This window comes from Ranitomeya imitator, chromosome 7 (assembly GCF_032444005.1).
Source record: "Ranitomeya imitator isolate aRanImi1 chromosome 7, aRanImi1.pri, whole genome shotgun sequence".
NCBI classification, from domain to species: Eukaryota; Metazoa; Chordata; class Amphibia; order Anura; family Dendrobatidae; genus Ranitomeya; species Ranitomeya imitator.
In genome coordinates this window covers 222,439,063-222,465,045 of record NC_091288.1, presented here as the reverse complement: position 1 = coordinate 222,465,045, position 25,983 = coordinate 222,439,063, and the positions used below count along the sequence as shown (strand labels likewise).

The 25,983-nt window shown below is 45.3% G+C and overlaps 1 protein-coding gene across 1 annotated transcript in view; it reads left to right on the top strand.

The window, feature by feature from the left end:
* LOC138645673 (reticulocyte-binding protein homolog 2a-like) overlaps positions 1-25,983 on the top strand; it is a 79,395-nt gene that overhangs the window by 23,755 nt on the left and 29,657 nt on the right. Inside the window, exon 2 of the mRNA XM_069735130.1 lies at positions 19,908-20,034. Within this exon, the coding sequence (XP_069591231.1) occupies positions 19,908-20,034 (127 nt within the window). The remainder of the gene's footprint in view (positions 1-19,907; positions 20,035-25,983) is intronic.

Genomic DNA, 25,983 nt, shown 5'->3' with positions numbered 1-25,983 from the left:
CAGCAATGTTTTACAATGGTAACCAGGGTAAATATCGGGTTACTAAGCGCAGGGCCGCGCTTAGTAACCCGATATTTACCCTGGCTACCATTGTAAAAGTTAAAAAACCAAAAAAACACTACATACTCACATTCCGATGTCTGTCACGTCCCCCGCCGTCAGCTTCCCTGCACTGACTGTCAGCGCCGGCCGTAGAGTAAATGCAGAGCATAGTGGTGACGTCACCGCTGTGCTTTACTTTACGGCCGGCGCTGACAGTCAGTGCAGGGAAGCTGACGGCGGGGGACGTGACAGACATCGGAATGTGAGTATGTAGTGTTTTTTTAACTTTTACAATGGTAGCCAGGGTAAATATCGGGTTACTAAGCGCGGCCCTGCGCTTAGTAACCCGATATTTACCCTGGTTACCATTGTAAAACATTGCTGGCATAAAAGGATAAAAGGCCTACCAGAAACCATGGCTTCTGAAGCCCTAACCAAGGCTGCTACAGACACATTCCACTCTCTCCTCTTAGATCAAGACCCACAAGATACTGTATAGAAATTGTGAGGATTCATAGGGCACTCCGTCCTAAGCCTAAACAAGGGGAACCACCTCAAGATGTACTATGTAGATTCCTTGATTTCCGCACCAAAGATTTAGTACTAAAACGTGCGAGAGAGGCACAAGAAATTAAATTTGAAGATTCGCATCTCAAACTATTCCAGGACTTGTCAGCAATAACCCTGAAGAAACGCTACTTACTTAAGCCATTCACTGAGGCTGTCCTCCAGAAAAAACTGCAATACCGCTGGCTTTATCCATTTGGGATACAGGTCATTACAGAGGATAAAGACTCCAAGCCAGATCTTCGGCAGACATCAGGAAAATGTGCAAAGAATTAAACATTTCCCTCGACCAATACCCGGTCATTGAGACTTTTCATGCAGCCTCTTCACTACAACCTCTTCCTACTCCTGTACCATGGCAACCTGTTTCCACTCCTAAATCTCAGAAAACAAGACGTAAAGGTTCCAGAATGACTCCAACTAAAGACCAGGACACTTGAAGAGAGTATTAAATTTGAAACTAAGTTCTTATATAGCTCTCCCAGAAACTGGGCTCTTGTTCATTAACCAATTGTGCAATCCTTTTGCACTAGTTAAAGCAATGACTTTATTTTGGTTATATAATACAGATGTTGATATAGTTAACCTCCAAACTAGCTGATAGTATGTTACCACTTCCAGTTCAATATCCTAATATGTTGCACTCAATTGAGTGCGTTGTTGTCCTTATTCTTCTTATGTTGTTTCAACCCTTCCTTGTTGTGAATTCCGTGGTCAGGCTCCCTCCTGTGGTCACGAGTGGTACTGCGGCTTCTGGGTTTCCTTCCTCAGGTGATGAGGTGATGTCGTTAGGTGCTGCCCTATTTAACTCCACCTAGTGCCTTGCTTGTTGCCTCCAGTCAATGTTCCTGTGTTGGTCTTGTTCCCTTCTGGATCGTTCCTGTGGCCTGTATTACCTGCATGAGCTAAGTTTGCTGGTTTCACTTTTGTTTCTTTATTTTCTGTCCAGCTTGCGTTTTTGTTATTTTTTGCTTGCTGGAAGCTCTGGGACGCAGAGGAGGTACCTCCGTACCGTTAGTCGGTACGGAAGGTCTTTTTATGTCCTCTGCATGGTTGTTTGTAGGGTTTTGTGTTGACCGCAAAGCTACCTTCCCTATCTTCGGTCTGTCCAGTCAGTCGGGCCTCACTTTGCTAAAATCTATTTCATCTCTGCGTTTGTTGTTTCATCTCAACTCACAGTCATTATATGTGGGGGGCTGCCTTTTCCTTTGGGGAATTTCTCTGAGGCAAGGTAGGCTTATTTTCCTCTCTTAGGACTAGTTAGTTTCTCAGGCCGTGCTCGAGGCGCCTAGGCAGTGGTTAGGAGCGCTCCACGGCTGCCTCTAGTGTGGTACGATAGGATTAGGGATTGCGGTCAGCAGAGTTTCCACGTCTCAGAGCTCGTCCTATGTTATTGCGAACTGTCAGGTCACCTTGTGTGCTCTTAACCACTAGACCCATCGTGGTTCTGAACTACCAGATCATAACAGTATTGGAGGCCCAAAGTACTAATGCTTCTCAATAGAGGGAAAAAAGAAGCTCTGAGACCATTTTTTTTCTTTGCACTGTGTTCTGCCTTTTTTTTCCCCTAGACATTTGGGTGGTTCAGGACACAGGTGTAGTGATGGACATTAAAGGTCTGTCTTCATGTGTGGATCATCTCACTGCAAGAGTACAAAATATTCAGGACTTTGTGACTCAGAATTCTATGTTAGAACCAAGAATTCCTATTCCTGATTTGTTTTTTGGAGATAGAACTAAGTTTCTAAGTTTCAAAAATAATTGTAAACTGTTTCTGGCTTTGAAACCTCGCTCCTCTGGTGACCCAGTTCAACAAGTTAAGATCATTATTTCCTTTTTACCTGGCGACCCTCAGGACTGGGCATTTTCCCTTGCGCCAGGAGATCCTGCATTATGTAATATTGATGCGTTTTTTCTGGCGCTCGGTTTGCTCTATGATGAACCTAATTCAATTGATCAGGCAGAGAAAAAAATGCTGGCTCTGTGTCAGGGTCAGGATGAGGTAGAGATATTGTCAGAGGTTTAGGAAGTGGTCTGTGCTCACTCAGTGGAATGAATGTGCGCTAGCAGCGATTTTTAGAAAGGGTCTCTCTGAAGCCCTTAAAGATGTCATGGTGGGATTTCCTATGCCTGCTGGTTTGAATGAGTCTATGTCTCTGGCCATTCAGATCGGTCGACGCTTGCGTGAGCGTAAAACTGTGCACCATTTGGCGGTATCATCGGAGTATGAACCTGAGCCTATGCAGTGCGATAGGACTTTGACCAAAGCTGAACGGCAAGAACACAGACGTCGGAATAGACTGTGTTTCTACTGTGGTGATTCCACTCATGCTATTTCTGATTGTCCTAAACGCAATAAGCGGTTCGCTAGGTCTGCCACCATTGGTATGGTACAGTCGAAATTTCTTTTGTCTGTTACTCTGATCTGCTCTTTGTCATCCTATTCTGTCATGGCATTTGTGGATTCTGGCGCTGCCCTGAATTTGATGGATTTGGAGTATGCTAGGCGTTGTGGGTTTTCCTTGGAGCCCTTGCAGTGTCCTATTCCTCTGAGAGGAATTGATGCTACGCCTTTGGTCAAGAATAAGCCTCAGTATTGGACCCAGCTGACCATGTGCATGGCTCCTGCACATCAGGAGGATATTCGCTTTCTGGTGTTGCATAATCTGCATGATGTGGTCGTGTTGGGGTTGCCATGGCTACAAGCCCATAATCCAGTATTGGATTGGAAATCAATGTCTGTGTCCAGCTGGGGTTGTCAGGGGGTACATGGTGATGTTCCATTTCTGTCTATTTCGTCATCCACCCCTTCTGAGGTCCCAGAGTTCTTGTCAGATTACCGGGATGTATTTGATGAGCCCAAGTCCAATGCCCTACCTCCACATAGGGATTGTGATTGTGCTATCGATCTGATTCCTGGTAGTAAGTTTCCTAAGGGCCGTCTGTTTAATCTGTCTGTACCTGAGCACGCCGCTATGCGGAGTTACGTTAAGGAATCCTTGGAGAAGGGTCATATTCGGCCGTCATCATCGCCACTGGGAGCAGGGTTCTTTTTTGTGGCCAAGAAGGATGGTTCGCCGAGACCTTGTATTGATTACCGCCTTCTAAATAAAATCACGGTCAAATTTCAGTACCCCTTGCCGCTGTTGTCTGATTTGTTTGCTCGGATTAAGGGGGCTAGTTGGTTCACCAAGATAGATCTTCGTGGTGCGTATAATCTTGTGCGGATAAAACGGGGCGATGAATGGAAAACAGCATTTAATACGCACGAGGGCCATTTTGAGTACCTGGTTATGCCATTCGGGCTTGCTAATGCTCCATCAGTATTTCAGTCCTTTATGCATGACATCTTCCGAGAGTACCTGGATAAATTCCTGATTGTATACTTGGATGATATTTTGGTCTTCTCGGATGATTGGGAGTCTCATGTGAAGCAGGTCAGAATGGTGTTCCAGGTTCTGCGTGCTAATTCTTTGTTTGTGAAGGGATCAAAGCGTCTCTTTGGTGTTCAGAAGGTTTCTTTTTTGGGGTTTATTTTTTCCCCTTCTACTATCGAGATGGACCCTGTTAAGGTCCAGGCCATTTATGAGTGGACTCAGCCGACATCTTTGAAGAGTCTGCAAAAGTTTCTGGGCTTTGCTAATTTTTATCGTCGCTTCATCAGTAATTTTTCTAGTATTGCTAAACCATTGACTGATTTGACCAAGAAGGGTGCTGATGTGGTCAATTGGTCTTCTGCTGCTGTGGAAGCTTTTCAAGAGTTACAGTTAGGGCCAGAAATATTTGGACAGTGACACAATTTTCGCGAGCTGGGCTCTGCATGCCACCACATTGGATTTGAAATGAAACCTCTACAACAGAATTCAAGTGCAGATTGTAACGTTTAATTTGAAGGGTTGAACAAAAAAATCTGATAGAAAATGTAGGAATTGTACACATTTCTTTACAAACACTCCACATTTTAGGAGGTCAAAAGTAATTGGACAAATAAACATAACCCAAACAAAATATTTTTATTTTCAATATTTTGTTGCAAATCCTTTGGAGGCAATCACTGCCTTAAGTCTGGAACCCATGGACATCACCAAACGCTGGGTTTCCTCCTTCTTAATGCTTTACCAGGCCTTTACAGCCGCAGCCTTCAGGTCTTGCTTGTTTGTGGGTCTTTCCGTCTTAAGTCTGGATTTGAGCAAGTGAAATGCATGCTGAATTGGGTTTAGATCTGGAGATTGACTTGGCCATTGCAGAATGTTCCACTTTTTGGCACTCATGAACTCCTGGGTAGCTTTGGCTGTATGCTTGGGGTCATTGTCCATCTGTACTATGAAGCGCCGTCCAATCAACTTTGCAGCATTTGGTTGAATCTGGGCTGAAAGTATATCCCGGTACACTTCAGAATTCATCCGGCTACTCTTGTCTGCTCTTATGTCATCAATAAACACAAGTGACCCAGTGCCATTGAAAGCCATGCATGCCCATGCCATCACGTTGCCTCCACCATGTTTTACAGAGGATGTGGTGTGCCTTGGATCATGTGCCGTTCCCTTTCTTCTCCAAACTTTTTTCTTCCCATCATTCTGGTACAGGTTGATCTTTGCCTCATCTGTCCATAGAATACTTTTCCAGAACTGAGCTGGCTTCTTGAGGTGTTTTTATGCAAATTTAACTCTGGCCTGTCTATTTTTGGTATTGATGAATGGTTTGCATCTAGATGTGAACCCTTTGTATTTACTGTCATGGAGTCTTCTCTTTACTGTTGACTTAGAGACAGATACACCTACTTCACTGAGAGTGTTCTGGACTTCAGTTGATGTTGTGAACGGGTTCTTCTTCACCAAATTAAGTATGCGGCGATCATCCACCACTGTTGTCATCCGTGGACGCCCAGGCCTTTTTGAGTTCCCAAGCTCACGAGTCAATTCCTTTTTTCTCAGAATGTACCCAACTGTTGATTTTGCTACTCCAAGCATGTCTGCTATCTCTCTGATGGATTTTTTCTTTTTTTTCAGCCTCAGGATGTTCTGCTTCACCTCAATTGAGAGTTCCTTTGACCGCATGTTGTCTGCTCACAGCAACAGCTTCCAAATGCAAAACCACACACCTGGAATCCACCCCTGACCTTTTAACTACTTCATTGATTACAGGTTAACGAGGGAGACGCCTTCAGAGTTAATTGCAGCCCTTAGAGTCCATTGTCCAATTACTTTTGGTCCCTTGAAAAAGAGGACGCTATGCATTACAGAGCTATGATTCCTAAACCCTTTCTCCGATTTGGATGTGGAAACTATCATATTGCAGCTGGGAGTGTGCACTTTCAGCCCATATTATATATATAATTGTATTTCTGAACATGTTTTTGTAAACAGCTAAAATAACAAAACTTGTGTCACTGTCCAAATATTTCTGGCCCTAACTGTACATGTTTGTCATCTCCCTTATATATAGTATACACCTACAGTTAGGGCCAGAAATATTTGGACAGTGACACAAATTTTGTTATTTTAGCTGTTTACAAAAACATGTTCAGAAATACAATTATATATATAATATGGGCTGAAAGTGCACACTCCCAGCTGCAATATGATAGTTTCCACATCCAAATCGGAGAAAGGGTTTAGGAATCATAGCTCTGTAATGCATAGCGTCCTCTTTTTCAAGGGACCAAAAGTAATTGGACAATGGACTCTAAGGGCTGCAATTAACTCTGAAGGCGTCTCCCTCGTTAACCTGTAATCAATGAAGTAGTTAAAAGGTCAGGGGTGGATTCCAGGTGTGTGGTTTTGCATTTGGAAGCTGTTGCTGTGAGCAGACAACATGCGGTCAAAGGAACTCTCAATTGAGGTGAAGCAGAACATCCTGAGGCTGAAAAAAAAGAAAAAATCCATCAGAGAGATAGCAGACATGCTTGGAGTAGCAAAATCAACAGTTGGGTACATTCTGAGAAAAAAGGAATTGACTGGTGAGCTTGGGAACTCAAAAAGGCCTGGGCGTCCACGGATGACAGCAGTGGTGGATGATCGCCGCATACTTAATTTGGTGAAGAAGAACCCGTTCACAACATCAACTGAAGTCCAGAACACTCTCAGTGAAGTAGGTGTATCTGTCTCTAAGTCAACAGTAAAGAGAAGACTCCATGACAGTAAATACAAAGGGTTCACATCTAGATGCAAACCATTCATCAATACCAAAAATAGACAGAAAAACACCTCAAGAAGCCAGCTCAGTTCTGGAAAAGTATTCTATGGACAGATGAGACAAAGATCAACCTGTACCAGAATGATGGGGAGAAGAAAGGGAACGGCACATGATCCAAGGCACACCACATCCTCTGTAAAACATGGTGGAGGCAACGTGATGGCATGGGCATGCATGGCTTTCAATGGCACTGGGTCACTTGTGTTTATTGATGACATAAGAGCAGACAAGAGTAGCCGGATGAATTCTGAAGTGTACCGGGATATACTTTCAGCCCAGATTCAGCCAAATGCTGCAAAGTTGATTGGACGGCGCTTCATAGTACAGATGGACAATGACCCCAAGCATACAGCCAAAGCTACCCAGGAGTTCATGAGTGCCAAAAAGTGGAACATTCTGCAATGGCCAAGTCAATCTCCAGATCTAAACCCAATTGAGCATGCATTTCACTTGCTCAAATCCAGACTTAAGACGGAAAGACCCACAAACAAGCAAGACCTGAAGGCTGCGGCTGTAAAGGCCTGGCAAAGCATTAAGAAGGAGGAAACCCAGTGTTTGGTGATGTCCATGGGTTCCAGACTTAAGGCAGTGATTGCCTCCAAAGGATTTGCAACAAAATATTGAAAATAAAAATATTTTGTTTGGGTTATGTTTATTTGTCCAATTACTTTTGACCTCCTAAAATGTGGAGTGTTTGTAAAGAAATGTGTACAATTCCTACATTTTCTATCAGATATTTTTGTTCAACCCTTCAAATTAAACGTTACAATCTGCACTTGAATTCTGTTGTAGAGGTTTCATTTCAAATCCAATGTGGTGGCATGCAGAGCCCAACTCGCGAAAATTGTGTCACTGTCCAAATATTTCTGGCCCTAACTGTATGTCTTCTCTTGTATATAGTATATACCTGTATGTCATCTCCCCTGTAAATTATTATTATTATTATTTATTTATATAGCGCCATTAATTCCATGGTGCTGTACATGAGAAGGAGTTATATATAGAGTTATAGATATCATTTACAGTAAACAAATTTACAGTGACAGACTGGTACAGAGGGGAGAGGACCCTGTCCTTGCGGACTTACATTCTATGGGATAGTGGGGAAGAGACAGAAGGTAGGGGCGAACTCTGCTTCAGGAAAATGGCCGTCGAGATCGCCATCTGCGCATGCGCGGCATCCCGCGGCCATTTTCCTGAAGCCCCGGGAAGCCGAGAAGAACCATCTGCGCACGCGCAGCCTCACAAAGATGGCCGCGCCCACCGATAAACGCCTGAATAGCGCAGATCGCGCTATTTTGCTTGAAGCTGCGCAGTGGATTCGCCACTTGGACATGAGCACACCACTACACCACCAACGGAGATCTGGGGGAGAAACAGCGCTGTCACCACGCCCATATGACCTGACCAGCGTGAGTGACAGCACCAAACGGCTACTTTTCAAAGGTATTTCAGCAGCATAGATGGGGAATAAAGGCTCCAAAATACACTAATGTAAAGCCCAGCTCTGCCCCTATTTAACGCTATTTTTAGCTCTTCTTGAAAAAACGGGGTGACAGGTTCCCTTTAAACACATGGTAGGAAAAGAAATATTACCATTCACATGAATCATGGAATCACAAGAATGGCAAAGAAGGGTCCAGTGATCGGCTCCGGAGAGATCAGAGAAGATCTTCAGTTACAGGGGAGTCCTACAGCCATCAGAAAACCCCAATGTGAGGCCAAGCTATGCCCAAGAAACCCTCGTAGTGTGCCATTGCTGAAATAAAGTCATGTGATGAAATGGTTACAGTTTACCAAAGAACAGACTGACCTAAAGAGAAATGGAGGAACATTCTATGAACAGATTATTATTATTATTTATTTATATAGCACCATTAATTCCATGGTGCTGTACATGAGAAGGGGTTACATACAGGGTTATAGATATCGTTTACAGTAATCAAGTTTACAATGACAGACTGGTACAGAGGGGCGAGGACCCTGTCCTTGCGGACTTACATTCTATGGGTGAGAGCAAGTTTGTTCTTGTTGGGTGTAAATCCCACAGACAGCTTTTGAGATGACTGATGAACACTGAATTCGGGCCACAGTAAATGTAAAGACTGGAAACCATGTTTAAGACTAAACACAGTTATCCATTTTTATTTAAAAATAACAAACACAGTTATACTCACCTAACGACAAATTTCACTGAAGCCCTTGTTCTCCTGAACACCACTGGTGACTGAACGGCTGTGAGCGCGGCTCCGTTCCCAGCCGGGCTGAACTGCTGTGACCTCAGTGCGATCCCCGATAGCAGCGGGAGAGTTTTTTTCACGGTGCTAGCAGGGATGTCACCGAGGTCACCGTAGTTCAGCCCAGCTGGGAAGGTAGCCTCATTGACCAGATGTAACCACTATGACATCACTACTTGCCTCTGAAGCCGCGCTCACAGCCGCTTAGTCATCAATTCATATTCATTTTGATTTACATTGATAATTGTTTCATTGTTCAGAACACATTCCACTATGCAATGAATAAAAATTTGCAGCAGGAATATTTCATTCAGACATATCTAGGATGTGGTATTTTAGTGTTCCCTTTATTTTATTGAGCAATGTATATTCTGGCTTGGAGGAGGAGTTAGTTAGTCTGTCGAGGAAGAGAACAGAGTGGAAGCAGACAGAGAGAGTCAGAGAGGAAAGTTGGGGGCATGCAGCCAAGCGGTGCTGCAGCTCCTGGAAGGAAAGAGAAACAGAGCAGTTGTAGGAGACTGACAGGGAAGAGAAGCAAAGGAGAGTAAAGAGCTGGAGAGAAGCTGCGACTGAGCTTCCTCCAAGCTGAAGCACAGAATACCGATAGCCGGAAGACCGAGGTTGTGGAGGTTACTTTATACCCATGGCAGAAACCAGCAGACAGCAGATTGCAAGTATCCTGTTCACCATTAATACCTGAAGGCACAGTAACACATAGAGCCAGGAGTCATCTGAGAGACCCTGTAAAAAGGCTGGAGTTACCTGCCATGCGGGTAGTGTCCTACCTAAAAAGGGGACAGAGAGAAAGTGAGGACCTTGTGTGAGGCCTAAAGCAGAAAGGGACTACAAAGCAGCACAGAGAAGAAGGCTTCCAATCCCACCTGGCTAGGAGGATTCTTGAGCCGCTTTCAAGCCGGCTGGACCACACCAGCACCTGTGATCTGGTACCCAGGACTGTGGCTGTCTTACATCAGTAAAGAGGTAAAGAGACTGCAACCTTGTGTCCTCTATTTCTTACTACACCATCTATCATCTGTCCCCACTACATCGGGAGCCCTGGGGACCCAGCTTCACCTGTGGGAAGCCATACCATCCTTGCTGCAGTACCATCACCCCAGTGGATCCCTTTAAGCAGTGTTGGTCACCTCTGACCGAATACCACAGATGTCGTGTCTCGAATCCCACTGCGCTGCCACCAATATGTCATGATTCCTGGGAAGCATACCGTTATCATCCCCACCACTCACACTAATTTGTCATGAACCGGGGTTGTTTGGTTGCCCCTGGTTCTTTCTGAAGGGGATTTATCTATATCCCACTTCCCAGTTCCGGTTTGGAACTTGCAGCTCTCTGGCGTCCCCTTATCCTCAGGTCAGTCTCAGTACTGCACCGAGGATAATTAGTCGCTGCAGCGAGGGCGATATAACTACTCCCACTCAGGCAGGAACAATAATTATCAACGCCACCGTCATTACAAAGCCTCCCAAGCGCACAGGACAATTCCGCTGTCACCAGCTCTGATTTCTTACATAGTAATGGGTCCGAAGCAACCCAAATTAGTAGCGTAATTCACTTCAGAGGACGTGACTGTACATTATAGAGCAAGGAGAGACAAGCTAGTAATTTTATATTCTACTCCCAAAAATGTAGGCAGTGTTTACAGAGGTATAAAAAGATATTATAAAGAAGACAATTATCGTAAGTACAATACAATTAGAAATTAAATGGGATTAAAGTTGAAAAACACTTACATTTCGTTATGTCATATCATTTCATGGCTGACCGTGTGCTGTGGGGGATGAGCGAGCATATATCCAGATGCATCACACCCCTGTCTGTCAGCTAGACCCCAGACAAAGGCACATGAAGATTGCTGCTTCACTCACTTATTTCCTAGCCTAAAACCAAGGCACTCCCCCTGTGGTGACCTCACTTAGAGGCTAAATCCTCTTCTTAGAGTTATGGCAACCATTTTTATGCCTAGCTCGCTGTACGAACCTTGTATATGAAAGACACAATGATCAGGAGGTGCAGCACATCAGGGCGATTATTTTAAGTGTAAACACTGCGTAGTTACCCAACCCGCTTACAGAGAAACCCGCTCCTTGCACTCATTGGATTTAGCTTCAAGCGATTTCAGGGAGTTATAGAACCCTCGATGGACTTCCGGAATATATAATCCTTATATCTCTAGCCCTGATAGGTGCCCATATATAACCTTAAAAGAACAATAGAAGCTCATGCTTTCTATACCAGTTTTAGCCAGTATTGGATGGGAGGGGGAATGAGTAATGTAGGGATACTTGTCTGCCCGCAGCCTAGTGCCATATAAATTCTTGAGAGAGGGGGAAAAGATGGGTTTACAATTACACACAGAAGCAGAGGGAGAAAGAGTGGCTCAGAATTCCAGCCTTGTTTTGGCAGGCAGAGGAAACTGCGGCAGAGAGTTCTGTATGTGTAACTGAAGCAGTCAGAACTTCTTCCTATTTCCTGACATGGTGTCACGAACATTTCTTATGCATCAACCCCTTAAAGTCCTTTCCTTTAATTTGGACGCCCAGGGCTACGGACCGGGTCGCTGCCCTTATTACTTCCTCTTTAATGACCACCAGACCGAGTAACCCCTAGGCCCTGGCGGGAGCTCCAACCTGGTGTCACGAACAGGGAGGGCCGACCCATTAAAATGGTTCTTGTGCGCCTAAGAGACTGTGCTTAGTTGTGAGAACATTGAATTGCTAATTGCCGCCAAAACTGCCACCATTACAGCACCACGAGGAGCACAGGAGGAGAAAGGCGTACCATCGTGGGTGGAGAGTAGCTGTGCGGCGCGAAAGTCATGAATGGCTCCTTCAAGTGTTGGTATACCACAAGGACATGTCCATCGGCAAGGAAGGTCCGCCTCCTGATTTGTTATGGTGGGAACCAAAAGAAGAAGAAGCCCCGCCCACGGAGAACAGAGCAGGAACAGCACATGTGTGCAGCCGCGGACCCGGAGAAAAAGATGGCAAGCAGTGGCCACCCGAGGGTGGAGAAGCATCAGAAGACTGTCCCGGTATCCTCTAGTAGACACCAAGGAGAGCAGACGTGTCTGTCTGCTCTCTGCTGGATGAGGACAATAAGGCGCCGTGCTAGTGGCAGCCCATTGCAGCAGCAATAGTTTTGTTTTGTTTTAGTTTTGTTTTGTTTTATTTTGTTTTGTTCTACTTTACTTTATTTTATTTTGGAATTATTTTTGTTATGTGTGAACCTTTTTCTTTCTGAACCTCAGCTTTTTGGTACTCCTAAGGAATTTTCTTTTCCCCAATACCTTCTCCTTCTGAACTTGGATCCGCTGGAATGCTTCCCTTGGATTTATGCTGAACCCTTGGATTTATGCTGAACCCTTGGATTTCCCCTTGGCTGGTTGCTTCTGAACCTGGGATACTCTGATTTGTTTCCCCTGGATGCATACTGCTACCCACAGCTTTCTGGATGTATGCTTCTGATCCTTGGCTCCCCTGGAAGGTTTCCCTTGGATGTTTGCTGCTACCCGCAGCTATCTGGATTTACAGTGCATTTGTGATCTCCTTGCAACCTAGGACTGGTATTATACGCACCTACTGCCAGGCGGCCACTACCTGTCTGGGAATTGGTACAGTTATGTCTGGAGGCGTGCACTGTATACCTCCCTACACGGACAGGCTTAGTGCGACTAACATGGGCAAGGTTTTGATTGATGTCCCTAAGTCTGTTCATAAACGTGTTGCTTACTCAAGGGTCCGACTTCTGGAGCTGCGCAGGCTAATGCCTTCTCCTGCGGTGGGTAGACCATGTGTCCCGTGTGAGGTAAGGCGACCCTACAGAGGCTGCAGAGCGGGCAAAAAACTTAAGGCAAGGCGAAGACGGTTTAAACCTGTAGTTCCGTCCATCATCATGGGGAATGTTCAATCACTGGGTAATAAGTCGGATGAACTGCTGGCATTAATACGGACCCAGAGGGAATACAAGGAATGCAGTTTGATATGTTTTACTGAAACATGGTTACGTGGCGAGATCCCGGACTCAAGTGTTTCAGTACCAGGATTTCACATGGTCCGGGCGGATAGAGACACTATGAAGAGCGGCAAAAAAAAGGGTGGTGGAGTTATACTCTACATAAACAATGGTTGGTGCAATCAGGGGCATGTGACTGTAAGGGAGCGCCATTGTTGTCCGAACATTGAATTGCTAGCTGTTGGCCTCAGACCTTACTATATTCCTAGAGAATTCTCGCTTGTTATTACAATAGTGTTGTACATACCACCAACTGCAAACCATGAGGCTGCAGGTGAAGTGCTGTCAGGAGTCATTGCCCGGCTCCAGATGAAACACCCCAACTCGCTTACTGTAATCTCTGGGGATTTTAACCGGGCTAAAATGTCTACTGCCTTACCTAAATTCTATCAATTTGTTAAATGTACAACACGTGACAAAATTACGTTGGACTTACTCTATGCGAATGTCAAGAATGCTTATTCATCGTCTACCCTGCCGCCCTTGGGGAAATCTGATCACAATCTTGTACTATTGTCACCAGTCTACCAACCTCTTGTTAGTACACAGCCTCCTAAGATTAAATCAGTTAGAATGTGGAATCCAACAAATGAACAGGCTTTACAGGATTGCTTTCATCTTACAGACTGGGATGTGCTGCTTGGGACAATGGACGAGTATACAAATGTTAATGAAGTGGTTGGTAGAGTGACTGACTACATTAACTTCTGCACTGATATGTTGGTGCCGACTAAAAAGATTAGGTGTTTTGCAAACAACAAGCCATGGATAACAAAGGAATTGAAGCATTTGCTCAACAGGAAAAAAAAGGCATTTAAACTGGGTGACAAAGAGGAAATTAAAATGATACAGCATGAATTGAAGCATAAAATAAAGGAGGCCCAGGAAGCCTTCAGAATTAAACTTGAAAAGAAACTGTCCCACAATAATACCAGAGAGGTTTGGGCAGGAATGAAATTACTGACTGGGCTTAAGCTGAGGCTTGAAAATGATCCAGGAACAATGGACAAGGCTAATGAGATGAATGAGTATTTCAACAGGTTCAGCAGTACATGTGTACATGTGCCAACTGATAGTGGATGGGAACTGGGTGCAAATTCTGCAACATCGATATTGGAGGATGAGCAGACCTATTTTAGAGTATCCGAAAATGATGTGAGGAGGCAGTTTAAGTCACTTAGCATTGGTAAAGCTGCAGGACCAGATGGACTCAGCTCACGTGTCCTTAAAGTGTGTGCAGACCAGCTGTGTACTGTCTTTACACGCCTATTTAATGGAAGTATACAAACACAGAGGGTACCGGTGTTATGGAAAACTTCCTGTCTGGTGCCGGTACCCAAGACTTCTTCTCCTGCAACCCTAAATGACTATCGTCCTGTAGCCTTAACATCTCATGCTATGAAGGCCTTGGAAAGATTAGTGCTTGCTCACTTAAGACCGAGGGTCAATGCTTTTATTGATCCCCTTCAGTTTGCTTACCGACATAGATTGGGGGTGGATGATGCTATTCTTTCTCTGTTACATAGGGTACATTCATTTCTGGAGAATGACGGAGCCACGGTGCGAGCGATGTTCTTCGATTTCTCGAGTGCATTTAACTCCCTGCAGCCACTTTTACTACACAAAAAGATGACTGATATGAAGGTGGAGGAGGGGATGAGAAATTGGATAACTGACGACCTATCAGATCGGCCACAGTTTGTACAGATGGGAGCAGTGGTGTCAAGCAGATTATTGAGCAGTGTAGGTGCCCCCCAGGGAGCGGTGCTTGCGCCCTTTCTATTCACACTGTATACTTCAGACTTTCAGTATAAATCTGAACTTTGCCATCTTCAAAAATTTTCGGATGACTCTGTGGTTGTGGGATGCATTAGGGGAGATCAGGGGGATGAGGAATATAGAAGGGTGGTGTCGAATTTCGTGGATTGGTGCAATGGTAACTATCTGCAGCTAAATGTTAAGAAAACCAAGGAGTTGGTGGCCAACTATAGCAGGATAAAGTTGGAATGCTTACCGATCACTATTGCTGGTCAGGAGGTAGAGCAGGTGGACAGTTACAAATATTTGGGGGTCCATTTGGATAGCAAACTGGACTGGAGATGCCACTCAGAGTTTGTCTACAAGAAGGGGATGAGCAGACTGTATTTCCTAAGGAAACTGAGGTCTTTTAATGTGTGTAGCAAAATGTTAGAAATGTTCTACCAATCTGTGGTGGCAAGTGCCATCTTTTTTGCAATCACGTGCTGGGGTAGTAGTGTGCGGGCCTCTGATGCTAATAAGCTGAATAAGATTATTAAGAAGGCAAGTTCTGCTGTGGGCTGCAATCTGGACTCTTTTGGGGAGGTAGTGGAGAGAAGAACTCTGAAAAAGTGTATGGCAATTATGAACAATAATGCACATCCATTATATGAGCTATTCATGAGACAGAAGAGCACCTTCAGCAACCGGCTAATACTTCTGAGGTGTAAGAAGGAAAAATATAGGAAATCGTTTGTGCCAACTGCCATGGGAATGTACAACAATAACATTAGGGTTAAACCACCAAGGTGAATGTCTACTTATTTCTCTACATTCAGTTCACTCGTTGTGTATGTCCTATTCTAATGTATAATGTTCTTCTGTCAACAAACTGTCATGTCAACTATGGAATTCCTTTATGATTTTTATGATTTAAGTTGTGCTGCTGTGATACCATAATTTCCCACGGGATCAATAAAGTGTATCGTATCGTATCGTATCGTATCGTATCGTATCGTATCGTATGATGGGAGCAGGACCCGGACCCACTGACGCTTCTGGATCCGGAGCTCCAGGGAGCGCAAGTGGAGTAGCTGAGCCGCCAGCTCCTAAGCACATAGCTGACCACGGTAAGGAAATGAAAGGCAGCCCTGCGCAGAAAGACCATGCTGGAGGAGCCATCAGCATCCAGTGTCTCAGCAGGGGAGCAACCCGGCACCGGAGGGATCACATCTGAAGCAGGTATGAAGAACGACCCTGCCCCGGTGACCAACCCCACTCCAGCGACTGCTCCTGCCCCAGCTACTCACCCCGCTCCAAAGACTGACCTTACCACAGCTACCGACAGCTATGCTCTGCAGAATGAAGAGACACTGGTAGGCCTGCTCCCAACACCACCAGCTCCCTGACCTTGTTGGCATTATTACAATGTTGCCTAGGACAGGCATCCGGTGTAGAGGGGCACATAAAGGCTCTGCTGAAACCCACAGGCACACCACTGGAGGTGAGCGCAGAGGGAGTTGAATTTCAGAGGGACAATCCGGGGGCAGACCTAATTGGGTTCCCTGGGGAGGCCCAACCAGAGGAGTCCCATATAGAAGTCCTCAGCTGGGAGGAGTATGGTCAGCGCTTAGAGTTAAATTGGAAGAAGCAGGATGAGGAACATGATGCCCGGTGTATGGCCATAGAAGAGCACAATCTGGGGGCCAAAGCTCAGGCCCATAAGGCCAAACGATCAGACCGGGGCCCATAAAGAACAGGGCGTTATAGTGGCCTTGCACCTTAAAAAGGGTTGGGGTTTCCTTAAAGAGCCTGGACTATTGGCAGAAGTCTTTGTCACCCGATGTGACATTGAATCTTACCTTTTAGAGGGGCACCTGGATAGGGACCTCTACCCAGGGGATTGCGTGACCTACACCCGTCACTGGGGTGAAGAAGAGTGGTATGCCCTAAACGTTAGAAAATACAAACTGACAGCTGCCAGTCCTGACAAATCAGCAACACCAAAGACAGCCAGACCTAAGTCACCTGCAAGTAGTGCAGCCCCAATATCTGCTGAGGTAAAGCCAGTGCTTCCAGCAGCAAAAATGCAGCATACAGTGTGTTCACGGGCTACACATCAGATGTGGAAACACAGTGCAGGAGCTCTCAGACCTCCATAGTAGGAAAGGATCAGATTTTCATTATCCTAGGGATAAGATTGGATCCCAGGATGAAAGAGAGTAACATCCAGATGCTACCATGGAAGAGGCAAAATTAGTACAGATAAGAAATATGACTGTAAACTGTTAAAGTTCGTTTAACCTGGCAAGGTTTCTGTTTAAAAGGTCCATTTGTTTGAAAAGACACTGAGGCCATGGACAGTGAATGGTCCACAAACTTTGCTTGTAAATAGTTGGCACCTCATAAGGTGATTTCTACTGGTTTTACACGGAACCATTGAAGAAACAGTCTATTTTTGTTTACATTAAAAAGTTGTTTGCCTTAAAGGGACCAAGAAGAAAAACTGTTTGGCGTGGCCGAATAAGAGGTTCAGAAAGGAGACCACTTATGCCTTACAGCCCGCACAAAGCCTACGTTGGGGGTTTAGAGCGGGTCCCCCCGCATCATTGCTGTTGTTGGCGAGAGAGATCTCACAATTTAATGAAACCGAAACTGTTATTGATACTTGAATGTTTGCACTTTTAATTGCACTACCTCAGATTAAGAAAAAGTTGCCCTTATTGCACTGTATTAAAGTGTTAGTGTTAAATATTGCTAGAGAAGTTAGCCAGTAAAAGAGAATAGAATTGTATTTAATATGTCAGATAATTAATAAATGCACAAGTAATATTTTGTATTACAGAGAGTTTTATATTTTTGGTAAAGCTAATGTTTTGCACTTATATATGTAGTTACTGTAATGTTAAAGAAGATTACCTCCCATAAAGGGAAGCAAAAGTTTGCTTTACCTGTTTAATCTGTTGTATGCATTTCAAAAACTTTGCAAATGTCTTTAACCTGTTATTGTGTTTTTGTTTTCCCAGACCGGGAGTACTGGATTTAACAGAGGGGGAGTGTAACCCCCCAGGTAACCGGTTGTTACAGTGGTATTGCTTTCCTCACAGGGAAAGTGATGCCATGCTTGGAAGCGAGGAAGGATCCCTTTGACAGGTATTCACATACATGCAACATGTTCTGACTCCCGGCCAGAAGGGGGAGCTCTGAACCCGGTTTCAGGGGAGCTTCCCTAGATAATATGGATTCTGGCTTGGAGGAGTTAGTCTGTCAGAGGGAGAGAACAGAGAGGAAGCAGACAGAGAAAGTCAGAGGGGAAAGTTGGGGCCATGCAGCCAAGTGGTGCTGCAGCTCCTGGAAGGAAAGAGAAACAGAGCAGTCTGTACTAGACTAACAGGGAAGAGAAGCAAAGGAGAGTAAAGAGCTGGAGAGAAGCTGCGACTGAGCTTCCTTCACTATGAAGCGCAGAATACCAGTAGCCAGAAGACAGAGGTTGTGGGGGTAAGTTCATGCCCCATGGCAGAAACTGGCGGACAGCAGATTGCAAGTCTCCTGTCCACCATTAACACTCGAAGGCACAGTAACACAGAGACCAGAGTCATCTGAGAGACCCCTGTAAAAAGGCTCGCGTTACCTTCCATGTGGGTAGTGTCCTACCTAAAGGGGGACAGAGAGAAAGTGAGGACCTTGTGTGAGGCCTAAGGCAGCAAGGGAGTACAACACAACGCATAGAGGAAGGCTTCCAATCCCACCTGGCTAGGGGGATTTCTGAGTCGCTTCCAAGCCGGCCGGACCACACCAGCACCTGTGATCCGGTACCCTGGACTGTTGCTGCCTTACATCAGTAAAGAGACTGCAACCTTGTGTCCTCTATTTCTTTCTACACCATGTATCATCTGTCCCTACTACATCGGGAGCCCTGGGGACCCAGCTTCACCTGTGGGAAGCCATACCATCCTTGCTGCAGTACCATCACCCCAGTGGACCCCTTTAACCAGCGTCGGTCACCTCTGACTGAATACCACAGGTGGCGTCACGAACATTTCTTTTTCAACAACCCCTTAAAGTTCTTTCCTTTAATTTGGACGCCCAGGGCCATGGACCGGGTCGCTGCCACTGTGACTTCCCCTTTAATGACCACCGGACCTGGTTCCGAGTAACCCCTAGGCCCTGGTGGGCACTCCACTCACATCCTTCAATGAATATCGGCACTAGACGCACACTCAGACCACAAAAAAACGAGTCACTGCTGTCCTTTCCTGCAAATGACAAGTAGGATGGGCAGTGATTCCTGCACATCAGTCACAAAGGAACTCATATAAGGCTGCTGTCACACGATCAGTATTCGGTCAGTATTTTACATCAGTATTTGTAGCCAAACCAGGAGTAGAACAATTAGAGGAAAAGTATAATAGAAACATCTGCACCACTTCTGTATTTATCACCCACTGCTGGTTTTGGCTACAAATACTGATGTAAAATACTGACCAAATACTGATAGTGTGATGGCAGCCTTACACATTCAAATCTGCACAGCAATGACTGGAGGTCAGCTAACTAGTGAGGAAAGCGCTGACAAGGCAGTGCGGCCAACAGAAGTTTTCATATATAAAAAGCCTTCTTGGCTAAAAAATTTTTTACACAAGATCTTCAGATCCTATGCTTGTCTGCACCCTGACACCACAGCTCCTTGTCTTCTGGGGTTCCTTGCTCTGCTTGTCTCCACTCTGACTCCCCATCTGTTTGTTCTGTGTTTCTTTCTCTGCTTGTCTGCATCCTGACACCCCAGCTCTGTGTCTTCTGGGGTTTTGTGCACTGTTGGTCTACTCGCTTTCGCTCGTCGTTTCTTATTCATAAAGTAATTCAGCAAGTCCAGCTCCAGTACTACCACCCTCGAATCTTGTGATCACCCTGACCTGATATTTAGTGACCACTTCACCTGGTGAGCACTAACACCACAGCTTCTTTAACCACATTTTGATTATTCCACTTCCTTTATTAGTTTTTTGATTACTCCTTTTTCCCTCCAGCGGCTCCACAGCAATAACCCTAACAGATGTGAGCAGTAATCCAGATCAAAGTTAATATGTTTTCTTGTAGGAAATTTCCTCCCCATTGGTGAGAAGGTGGAGTGGATGAAACACTACAAAGACATGATGACCAGACTGCAAGATGCCGAAGGGAAAAAAAAGTACTCCGACTTCATTGTCCCCATCCTCATATACAGGTGAGGGGCCACAGACCCCCAGATCAGAGTAGTAGGGCCACAGCCAAACATATCAGAGTAATAGGGCCACAGACACCCAGATCAGAGTAATAGGGCCACAGCCAAACATATCAGAGTAATAGGGCCACAGACACCCAGATCAGAGTAATAGGGCCACAGACTCCCAGATCAGAGTAATAGGGCCGCAGACACCCAGATCAGAGTAATAGGGCCACAGACCCCCAAATCAGAGTAATAGGGCCACAGACCCACAGATCAGAGTAATAGGGCCACAGACACCTAGATCAGAGTAATAGGGCCACAGACACCCAGATCAGAGTAATAGGGCCACAGACACCTAGATCAGAGTAATAGGGCCACAGACATCCAGATCAGAGTAATAGGGCCACAGACACCCAGATCAGAGTAATAGGGCCACAGACACCTAGATCAGAGTAATAGGGCCACAGACACCCAGATCAGAGTAATAGGGCCACAGACACCCAGATCAGAGTAATAGGGCCACAGACATCCAGATCAGAGTAATAGGGCCACAGACACCCAGATCAGAGTAATAGGGCCACAGACACCTAGATCAGAGTAATAGGGCCACAGACACCCAGATCAGAGTAATAGGGCCACAGACACCCAGATCAGAGTAATAGGGCCACAGACCCCCAAATCAGAGTAATAGGGCCACAGACACCCAAATCAGAGTAATAGGGCGACAGACACCCAGATCAGAGTAATAGGACCACAGACCCCCAGATCAGAGTAATTGGGCCACAGACACCTAGATCAGAGTAATAGGGCCACAGACACCCAGATCAGAGTAATAGGGCCACAGACACCCAAATCAGAGTAGTAGGGCCACAGACACCCAGATCAGAGTAATAGGGCCACAGACCCCCAGATCATAGTAATAGGGCCACAGACCCCCAGATCAGAGTAATAGGGCCACAGCCAAACATATCAGAGTAATAGGGCTACAGACACCCAGATCAGAGTAATGGGGCCACAGACACCCAGATCAGAGTAATAGGGCCACAGACACCCAGATCAGAGTAATGGGGCCACAGACACCCAGATCAGAGTAATAGGGCCACAGACCCCCAGATCAGAGTAATAGGGCCACAGACCCCCAGATCAGAGTAATAGGGCCACAGACACCCAGATCAGAGTAATAGGGCCACAGACCCCCAGATCAGAGTAATAGGGCCACAGACACCCAGATCAGAGTAATAGGGCGACAGACACCCAGATCAGAGTAATAGGACCACAGACCCCCAGATCAGAGTAATTGGGCCACAGACACCTAGATCAGAGTAATAGGGCCACAGACACCCAGATCAGAGTAATAGGGCCACAGACACCCAGATCAGAGTAATAGGGCCACAGACACCCAGATCAGAGTAGTAGGGCCACAGCCAAACATATCAGAGTAATAGGGCTACAGACACCCAGATCAGAGTAATGGGGCCACAGACACCCAGATCAGAGTAATAGGGCCACAGACACCCAGATCAGAGTAATGGGGCCACAGACACCCAGATCAGAGTAATAGGGCCACAGACCCCCAGATCAGAGTAATAGGGCCACAGACCCCCAGATCAGAGTAATAGGACCACAGACACCCAGATCAGAGTAATAGGGCCACAGACACCCAGATCAGAGTAATGGGCCACAGACACCCAGATCAGAGTAATAGGGCCACAGACCCCCAGATCAGAGCAATAGGGCCACAGACACCCAGATCAGAGTAATGGGCCACAGACACCCAGATCAGAGCAATAGGGCCACAGACCCCCAGATCAGAGTAATAGGGCCACAGACACCCAGATCAGAGTAATAGGGCCACAGGCCCCCAGATCAGAGTAATAGGGTCACAGACACCCAGATCCGAGTAATAGGGCCACAGACCCCCAGATCAGAGTAATAGGGCAACAGACACCCAGATCAGAGTAATAGGGCCACAGACACCCAGATCAGAGTAATAGGGCCACAGACCCCCAGATCAGAGTAATAGGGTCACAGACACCCAGATCCGAGTAATAGGGCCACAGACCCCCAGATCAGAGTAATAGGGCAACAGACACCCAGATCAGAGTAATAGGGCCACAGACACCCAGATCAGAGTAATAGGGCCACAGACCCCCAGATCAGAGTAATAGGGCAACAGACACCCAGATCAGAGTAATAGGGCCACAGACACCCAGATTAGAGTAATAGGTGTTGTGAATTCTGTGGTCGGGCTCCCTCCTGTGGTCATGAATGGTACTTCGGCTGGTTCTGTCCATGGACTTCCTCTGGGTGTTTCTGAGTTTCTTTCCACAGGTGACGAGGTTAATTCGTTAGCTGGCTGCTCTATTTAACTCCACTTAGATCTTTGCTCCATGCCACCTGTCAATGTTCCAGTATTGGTGTAGTTCACTCCTGGATCGTTCTTGTGACCTGTCTTCCCATCAGAAGCTAAGTTCCTGTTTGTTTTTCTTTGGTTTGCTATTTTTTCTGTCCAGCTTGCTATTTTTATTGCTTCTTGCTTGCTGGAAGCTCTGGGACGCAGAGGGAGCGCCTCCGCACCATAAGTCGCTGCGGAGGGTCTTTTTGCGCCCTCTGCGTTGTCTTTTTGTAGGTTTTTGTGCTTGACCGCAAAGCAACCTTTCCTATCCTCAGTCTGTTCAGTAAGTCGGGCCTCACTTTGCTAAATCTATTTCATCTCTGTGTTTGTATTTTCATCTTTACTCACAGTCATTATTTGTGGGGGCTGCCTTTTCCTTTGGGGAATTTCTCTGAGGCAAGGTAGGCTTTATTTTTCTATCTTCAGGGCTAGCTAGTTCCTTAGGCTGTGCCGAGTTGCATAGGGAGCGTTAGGCGCAATCAACGGCTATTTCTAGTGTGGTGGGATAGGATTAGGGATTGCGGTCAGCAGAGTTCCCACGTCCCAGAGCTCGTCCTTAATTATCAGTGACTATCTGGTCATTCTGTGTGCTCTTAGCCACCAGGTCCATTGTTGTCCTGACCACCAGGTCATAACAGTACAGGTGGCCAAAAGTACTAATGCATCTCAATAGAGGGATAAGAGAAGCTCTGAGATCATTTTTTTTCTTTGCAGCGTGTTCTGTCTCACTTTTCCCCTTTACCTCTGGGTGGTTCAGAACACAGGTGTAGACATGGACATTCAAGGTCTGTCCTCTTGGATGGATAATCTCACTACAAGGATACAATACATTCAAGATTTTGTGGTTCAGAATCCGATGTCAGAGCCTAGGATTCCAATTCCTGATTTATTTTTTGATCCTTGGCTAGATGAAGAGAATGGGGCATCAGACTGCGCTGCTCGCCTGTCAGGATAATGTACCAGAGAAGTCCAAATAGAAGTAGTAGAGAATAGACTTTATTTCTACGCGTTTCGTGGTGATCACACCACTTCCTCAGGACAGTCTATACACATACACATACAGGGTCTTGTATTTATAGCAAAAGAAGGCACATGGAGACGCCTTTCAAAGGAAGAAAAAAAACACAAACAAAAAACACCACACCCAGTGGGTGGGGAATCTGACTTAAAACACAATTTCAAACATATATATACATCATAAAACACACGAAACAATCATAAAATATAATTGAGTAAAGCACTTAAAACCATTGCTCATACTTGTAAAAATCTAAATACAAAAAAACACATTAAAAAGAATAACTTTTACAAGCTGGGCGAGTGCTAGAACCTACAGTGTTAAAACATTTATTCTTTGTCAGGACCCTGCTACTGATGTTTTGAACCATTGAGCCGTGGGTGGATTTGATTGGATTGTTTTGTTTGGTGGTAATTTCACAAGAGTCTGTGAAATCAAAGAGATAACAGTGGAAAGAAAAAAAAAAAAAATAGAATCCCTGAGAATTATTCTTTATTTTTATTCTTTTCCCTTTCAGTTGAACAAATCAGTTGTTTCGTTGAGTCCATGGGGATTTATGGTGTTCAGCTTGTGAATCCAGAAGATCTCTTTTCTGTTGAGAGTCTGGACTCTCTGGATAATTCTAATCGAGCCCAGACTCTCAACAGAAAAGAGATCTTCTGGATTCACAAGCTGAACACCATAAATCCCCATGGACTCAACGAAACAACTGATTTGTTCAACTGAAAGGGAAAAGAATAAAAATAAAGAATAATTCTCAGGGATTCTATTTTTTTTTTTTCTCTTTCCACTGTTATCTCTTTGATTTCACAGACTCTTGTGAAATTACCACCAAACAAAACAATCCAATCAAATCCACCCACGGCTCAATGGTTCAAAACATCAGTAGCAGGGTCCTGACAAAGAATAAATGTTTTAACACTGTAGGTTCTAGCACTCGCCCAGCTTGTAAAAGTTATTCTTTTTAATGTGTTTTTTTGTATTTAGATTTTTACAAGTATGAGCAATGGTTTTAAGTGCTTTACTCAATTATATTTTATGATTGTTTCGTGTGTTTTATGATGTATATATATGTTTGAAATTGTGTTTTAAGTCAGATTCCCCACCCACTGGGTGTGGTGTTTTTTGTTTGTGTTTTTTTTCTTCCTTTGAAAGGCGTCTCCATGTGCCTTCTTTTGCTATAAATACAAAACCCTGTATGTGTATGTGTATAGACTGTCCTGAGGAAGTGGTGTGATCACCACGAAACGCGTAGAAATAAAGTCTATTCTCTACTACTTCTATTTGGACTTCTCTGGTACATTATCCTGACAGGCGAGCAGCGCAGTCTGGTGCCCCATTCTCTTCATCTAGCCAAGGATCATCACATCGGGGCTTGCAGCAGCCGCCAATGCTAAGTGCAGTGGTTGTGTCTTACACAACCATAATAGGTGAGTGAATTCATACTATCTCTCACGAATATTCCCTTTATCTCGGATAAGACCCTATGTGCGCTCTGTATTCCTTCTAGCTACCCTGATTTATTTTTTGGCGATAGATCTAAGTTCTTGAATTTCAAAAATAATTCTAAATTGTTTCTAGCTTTGAAACCTCGCTCCTCAGGTGATCCTGTTCAACAGGTAAGGATCATTATTTCTTTGTTACGTGGCGACCATCAAGACTGGGCATTTTCCCTTGCGCCAGGAGATCCGGCATTGCGTGATGTGGATGCGTTTTTCCTGGCGCTTGGATTGCTTTATGACGAACCTAATTCAGTGGATCAGGCAGAGAAAATCTTGCTGGCTCTGTGTCAGGGTCAGGATGAAGCAGAGATATATTGTCAGAAGTTTAGAAAGTGGTCTGTGCTCACTCAGTGGAATGAATGTGCCCTGGCAGCAATCTTCAGAAAGGGTCTCTCTGAAGCCCTTTAGGATGTCATGGTGGGATTTCCCATGCCTGCTGGTCTGAATGAGTCTATGTCTTTGGCTATTCAGATCGATCGGCGCTTGCGTGAGCGTAAAACTGTGCACCATTTGGCGGTACTATCTGAGCATGGGCCTGAGCCTATGCAGTGTGATAGGACTTTGACCAGAGCTGAACGGCAAGAACACAGACGTCGGAATGGGCTATGTTTTTACTGTGGTGAATCCACTCATGCTATCTCCGATTGTCCTAAGCGCACTAAGCGGTTCGCTAGGTCTGCCACCATTGGTACGGTACAGTCTAAATTTCTATTGTCCATTACTCTGATTTGCTCTTTGTCATCCTACTCTGTCATGGCATTTGTGGATTCAGGCGCTGCCCTGAATTTGATGGACTTGGAGTACGCTAGGCGCTGTGGTTTTTTCTTGGAGCCCTTGCAGCATCCTATTACATTGAGAGGAATTGATGCTACGCCTTTGGCCAAGAATAACCCTCAGTACTGGACCCAATTGACCATGTGCATGGCTCCTGCACATCAGGAGGATATCCGCTTTTTGGTGTTACATAATCTGCATGATGTGGTCGTTTTAGGGTTACCATGGCTACAGGTCCATAATCCAGTATTGGACTGGAAATCTATGTCTGTGTCCAG